Source organism: Lolium rigidum, chromosome 5, assembly GCF_022539505.1.
Source record: "Lolium rigidum isolate FL_2022 chromosome 5, APGP_CSIRO_Lrig_0.1, whole genome shotgun sequence".
In the NCBI taxonomy this organism is placed as follows: domain Eukaryota; kingdom Viridiplantae; phylum Streptophyta; class Magnoliopsida; order Poales; family Poaceae; genus Lolium; species Lolium rigidum.
In genome coordinates this window covers 33,013,338-33,019,918 of record NC_061512.1, presented here as the reverse complement: position 1 = coordinate 33,019,918, position 6,581 = coordinate 33,013,338, and the positions used below count along the sequence as shown (strand labels likewise).

At 57.8% G+C, this 6,581-nt stretch overlaps 1 protein-coding gene across 1 annotated transcript; it reads left to right on the top strand.

The window, feature by feature from the left end:
- The first annotated feature begins 387 nt into the window (after window positions 1–387).
- On the top strand, window positions 388–2,636 carry LOC124655826. Its single transcript, XM_047194662.1, has 3 exons — window positions 388–419; window positions 1,729–1,801; window positions 1,890–2,636. The coding sequence occupies exons 1-3, from the start codon at window positions 388–390 to the stop codon at window positions 2,532–2,534; spliced, it is 750 nt and encodes a 249-aa protein (XP_047050618.1). The 3' UTR covers window positions 2,535–2,636.
- The last annotated feature ends 3,945 nt before the right edge of the window (window positions 2,637–6,581 follow it).

Below are 6,581 nucleotides of genomic sequence, written 5' to 3'. Positions count from 1 at the left end.
GATGCTAGATCAGCTGACTACAGGGTGTCGGTGATATGGTGCGGAACAAAGGCTCGCTCCTGATTTTGGCCGGAGCTGGCAACAAAGTCTGCGGGCATCGCTTCCTCTTGAGGCGTTGTCATGGCATTGAGTGCTCGTCCCCCTTCCGGTTTTTTTTTTTTTTTTGCTTTGTGGGAAACCTTATATATGGTCCCGGAAAAGACAAGGATGGCATCTAGGACATGACCCTATTTGGGTCATCGTTTTTTGGAGTCCGATGCGGCTGGAGGATCCCGTGGTACGTCGGTGGCGATGGTGGAGCGTGTTCATCCTGCCTATTTCTTATAGTTGCTACACATGACATATCTTCCGGACACTTCGTTGCGTCCGTTGGTGAGACTCGGCAACATGGTGTCGACGGGTCTCGACGGGGACCCTATGTGCGTAGGTGATCGCGTGCAGGACAGTGGTGTTGAAACCATGGTGGTCTCGGTGACTAGCGTGGCGATGACCTTCACTTTGTTCTAGATGCTGGAAGATGGGTTGGGGAAGATGGTGGATGTGACTTCCAGAACGTGCACATGAGGCGCTCTCTAGTTTTGGCCAGTGAGCCAATGATGGTTGTGACAATGGAATTAGACCCTATTTGTCCCATATCATTGTGTTACGTGGGGTTCCGTTGCAGCCACGTTTGCTGTCATTGGTTTGTATTTTCTTTATAAAACCTTTGCCAATGTTTGTTAAATAAATGAAATAAATACCCGTATGCATCATTTTGATGTAGAGGTTGGGTACTTCCTCTTTGCGAGAAAAATGTGACTGCCCAAAGCATGATGTAAATCTTCTTCCCAGTCGGCTAAGTGTATGTTGGGGTGAAAGGAGCACATGAATTCGCAAGGTTTGAGTTTTGATATTTATGGGCTGTTTTACGGCCAGTGGCCGGCCACGAGTAGACGGACGAATAGCTACATTTGGTACGTTGACCCGGAGTGATCAGTTTTTCAAAACAAAGTTGATCTAGAACGGTAGATCTAGAACGGACATGTTGTTTCTGCTCCCGGGAGCACATGCTCCTGGTTTTTTTTTAAATCAACGTATTATATAATGTATTATATAATGTCAAAAAATTCTGACAAAAATTGCACGGATGCATCTTGATGTTCTATGTGTTTGCAAAGTTGTTTCACAAAAAATCGATACTTTTTGTGTCATGTGTAAAAAAGTTAAAATTTGGTGCTAAAAATAAGCTCTTCACAAGGCATTTGCTAGTCATTTTTACACAGGACACAAATGTGAGTTTCACGTGAAACTTGGCATACAGACATAGATTGTTGACATATACGCGTGACATTCTTTTCGTAATTTTTGTGATATTTCAAATTGTTTTTCTCGATGGCAGGAGCATATGTACCTGAGATCAAAATTGCATTTCCGATCTAGAACCAGTCAGAAAGACGACCGACTTGCATTGTCCTAGTCGCGGCAATCTTCTAAGAGCTCTAGGTGTGGCCAGTTGTGGCCAAAGGCGTACGAGTACGCCCGTTCACATGAACTCAACTTGCGCTGGAGAACCCATTATGTAAGAGACCCTCCTCTCTTCGTATTGTCTCGGTTTTCGACCCCGCCGATTCAAGCAAGCAGTAGTCAGAAACAGGCCAGTGTTCATCCTCGATCAAGCTCTCTTCTTCTTCCCTTTTGGTCTCACCTCATGCCTCAATCTTACTGAGTTGAATATGTTCATATATGCAGTGTACCTGCTGATTACTACCTTTCGGCGGCGACCAGCCAGTCCTACCGCCGTGCAGCACATACAGCGAGCGAGGTATGCGTGTATCTCTCTGTGTCACTCAATCGTCCTCTCCGATGTTAATCATCCATGAGTTCTGCTTTCTGACCAAAAGTTTTGCTAGCTTGGTCGCCAAAAGATGGTCGACCCACTGAGCTTGGTGACCGCGATCCTGACGGTCGTGCATCTGATCGGAAGCGCGGCGTTGACGGCGCGCCAGAACAAGGATAAGTGCATGGAGCTAGCCCGACGCACGCGGAATCTGAGCTACGGCCTGCCGGACTACGCAAAGGCGGCTGGAAACAACATGGCGACGGTGCACGGGCTGGAGAGGCTCAGAGATGCCCTCGACGAAGCCTTCACGATCATCAAGTCCTGCCAGGAAAGCTGTATCCTGTCAGGTATTCGCAGCAGCAGGAGGGCCGACAACTTAGATAACGTTGATAGGAAGATCACCAACTGCATATCAGACCTCAACTTCTTCAGCCTAGCTCCTAATCAGACCATGATCGCACATAACATAACAGCGGCTGGCTCAGTCCCAGGCCCAGCTCAAACCTATGACTACGCCTCCTACTATCAAGCACAAGGAGCTCCCTACAGTACTGCCTGTGTTGGCTTCCCTCCACCGCAGTACGCAACCATGAATATGCAGTGGATTCCAGCTCCTGCTCCCTACACTCCTGCTCCAGCGCGTTCTGGTTCTAATTTATCTACTTTTTACACACTTCCAACTGTCAACAAGATCTTTGACCGTATGTTCCGCTAGTGTTCGTGGCATCTGGCGTCATCTTCTCAAAACGAGAGCTTTGTATCCATTTTATGCACTTTCTGGTGACTATGAATGAAAAACATTTGCAGTAATTATGTCTATGTACAAGTGTACAACGTACGATTGATGCGGAGGGGATATCCCCTTTAGGAATAAATCTTTCCTTTCATTTTGCTACAAAGTTAGACTGTGTTTGATAACAAAGTATGTTTGAAGGACCTTGCTGAATGTGTTGCCATGGGCAATCAAGTTTTTCTCTTCACTGCTATTCTGCTTCGTAGTAAGGGCATCTCCAACCGGGCGACCCATCCCGCGCCCGCGCGTCCGGATGGGTCGAAACGGACAAAAACCCGGCCCAACGCGGGTACGCACCGCAAAAGCGGACGGCCGCGGCGTCCGGAACGACGCAAACCCGGCCCAAATCTTGGCCGGGTTTGCGTGGCCGCGGATGGCACGCGGCGTCCTCGCGTGTCCGCCCTGTCCGCGTGGCTGGCCCACCTGTCGGTGCCCCAGTCCTATTAAATGTGGACTGGGGAAGGGGACTGTCCCTATCCAGTCCCCACTTTCCACTCCGGCCGCACGCGCGAGCTCGAAGCTTCCGCGCCGCCATGGCCCCGAAGCGCGAGTTCGAGCCGTCCGCCAACGACCACGAGGCCGGCAGCAGCCGGCAAGTCGCGCCGCCGGCGTTCGCAATGGGGCCGCCGGCGCCTCCCAGACGCGAGCGGATCTACGTCACCGTTGCGGTGGCGCAGATGTTCGGGACGCCGGCGTCCCAATGCCGTGGGGGGACGTGCACCTCCCCCACGGCTGGCACTGAGCCCAGATCGGGTTCCGGTGCCGCCCATCCCGGGCTCCGGCCGCGCCCGCTACGCCGAGATCCGGAGGCGCCGCGCTCAGCTGCCGGCGGACCTCCAGCAGGACCCGGCGTACGGCGACGCAAGTCCCAACTGGGACTTGTGGTTCGAGGTGGAGCACGATGCGCGCCGGCGCACGTGCTTCACATCCGCGACGGCGCGGCCTCGCGCGCAGCCGCGCACACCTGCCAGGCGGGCAGGCCGCCGCCCCGGCGGGCTCTACATCAACGAGCCCGCGCCCCAGCCACAGCCACAGCCGCAGCCGCAGCCCCAGGAGGAGGCCGACCCGGAGCTGCAGGCGGCGCTCGCGGCGTCCCGCGAGCAGCTGGACCTCGACGAGCTGGCCAAATGGCCGCACCTCGCCGAGGCGCTGCGCACCTCCGCGCTGGAGGAGGCTGCCAGGAAGGCCCAGGAGGACGCCCAGGCGGAGGCGTGGGCCTTCCTCGAGCTGGCGCGCCGTCAGGAGGAGGCTACGCGTCGGGCGGCGCTCCGGGAGGAGGAGCGCCGGGCCGCGCGCCCGAGCGGAGGAGGAGCGCCCGGCGGAGGAGGAGCAGCTCCGGCAGGAGTCCGCGCGCGGGGCACGGCTGCGCGAGGCCGGCGAGCCCGCCGAACCCGCACTCCGCCCGGGAAAGGGCGCGAGTGGGAGCCCTGGCCGGAGTCCCCGGTGCCCTCCGGCGTGTCGAGCCGGAACAGCGCGTCGCCGCCGGGGGGCGTCGTCGTCATCGACGCCGACGATGACGAGTACTACTGGGGGTAGTACTGCCGGCGGCCACCGTGCTCGCAAACCCTGTCTAGGGTTTCTTTTTTTTAGTTTAAAGCCCATATAGGGCTTTCTTTTGTGTAAAAATTGCCCAAAATAGGGCTAAGTTTAACTAACCAGTAGTTTATATTTATTTGGTGCTGTTTTTATTTTTCATTTTCATTTATGTTTTTTTTATTACATTTGCGGTGCGTCCGCGCGTTGGGCGCAGCGTGCGACCCAAACGGACACGCGGACGCGGTGCGCTGTCCGGGTGTCCGTTCGGCCACGCAAACGGCCCAAAACGGACGCGCTGGGCCGTCCGTTTGGGTCGCCCGGTTGGAGATGCCCTAACCTATTCCCACCATGACAACATGTCGCCATTGATGCTCGATCGCTGGTGTTTTATTCAACTAGCAAATTGACTAAGGTGATTGAGTGTTGACTTAAATCAATGTAAGCTACTTCTGGTTTGCCCCATTATATAATGCAGTAAACAACCGGGCTTCGATTCCTGTTGCGGCCTTGAGTCCCTCTTTTTATGAACCCGGCGGCCTAGCCCTAGGATCCCTGCCCGCCAGCCTCCTCCAGCCCACCTCCCACATACAGCTACCCCTGACCTTGCCGGGGCGGTCGCCGGAACCCCCTGACGCCCCTGCGGCGGATATGGTTCTGGTGGACGGAGCTCCTAGTGCCGACCCCGCCCCTCCTCGCGGCCGCGACGCCACCCTGCCCATCGTTTCCACCAACGGCGTGGCCCCTGCACGCGTCCCCTCCCGTGCCGTCGAGATGGCCGGCGGACCGTGCCCTTCCCCAGGTGCGGTTTTCCTCGACTCGATCCTGCGCATGTTCCACTCCATGGTTGCCAGTGCGATCGCCGGTTCTTGTGAGCTTGCTCAGTTCTGGGTTACCCCGACAACGTTATCGCCGCGTATCAACAGGTTTTGCGTCGCCAACGCTCTGAACTATCGCTTCACCTCCTCCCCCGACTCCTTTCTTGTTCGCCGCCATGGCCGCGCCAAGTTCTCTTCCTTTGCGGCGTCTCCGGCCATCCGCGACTTCCTTCTCGCCCACAAAACTTTTAGGCTTGGCCGTTCTACCTACTGCCTCCATCGCACGGCGGCGGACGCGGACGCAGCGGTGGCGCGCGCTCGCCGGCGTGGCCACCTTGCTCGGAGATGGTGCTGTTCTCCTCCACGTCCTCGGCGGGAGACGTGCCCGTCCCGCGATCAACGCCCGATCGGCCTGCATGCAGCAGCGATGTGGACCGTTCTGCTTGGACCGTTCGGCCTGTGGGCCTTCCTGGCCCAGTCTCCCCTCGTGCTTGCGGCCTGCTATATGAGGAAAGGCTTTTCCCCCCTTTTCCCTCGGACTGACCCCTTTTTCCCCTTTCTTCTCCTCCGCGGACCGTCGTCTCCATCTCCTACCCCTGCACTCCCAACCCTAGTCCCACCTCCTCCGCGAATCCGGCGGCTGCCACAGAGACAAGCTCTTCGTTGACCCACTGCGAGATCTTGTCCTGGCCCCCGGCCTGGCCTGCCGCGGCGCCTCCGTATCCTCACCCTCCCTCGTTTTCTGAAAAAGATGGGCACGCCTCCCCTCTGCCCACGGCGCGGCCGGCGGACCGGTCCGTCGCCAGCCCATGCTCCGGGATCTCGGATCCCCTCGCCTCTCCACGCTCCTATTTGGAGGCACTGCTCAGTAAGCCACCTCCCCACCAGCAAACCTCCTCTCCCCGGCGGCTCGTCTTCTCCCCTGACCCCAGCCACCGGCTCTGCTTCCGTTGCCTATCACCGGAGCACGGCGTCGGCGAGTGCAGGGGGCCCCTTCGGTGTGCTGCTTGCGGGCGCTTCGGTCACAAGGCCAAAGGATGTGAGCTTCCGCCCCTAATCTTTTCCTCCCATGCCCCTGCCCTCCCCTCCCTCGCCCCTGCTGATGACTTTGGGGCCTCCCCTGGCAGGTTGAGCCTCAGGATGCGCCCTTCGAACTCGCCACCCACGCCCAGGAGCCCTGCTGCCACTGGGATCCGGCGTGGGTTCCTCACCAGGGCCCCAACCCCTTTTCCGCGCGGGGCGCCCCCCTCGCCATCGTCCTCTGATGCTTCCGCTCTGGAGCGCTCGACGACCGCTCCTCCCGCTCCCTCGGCTGGTTCTGGACCCCGTCTAAACCACCGCGGTCCTCCAACCTTTGCACCTCTGCTGGGCGCGACGCTTCCCCCTCCGTCCGCGGCTGCTCCTGCGACGCCGCGGCCCTGCTGCGCTCAAGTGTACATGGCGCCCCCTGCCGACGGTGACCACGCTCGCCGCTTCGCCATTGCTGTCTTCGAACCGGCGGCGGACGCCCCCGGCTTCCTCCTGCGTCGAGCGATGGAGGAGTGATACGTCTCCGTCGTATCGATAATTTCTTATGTTCCATGCCACTTTATTGATGATATCTACATGTTTTATACAC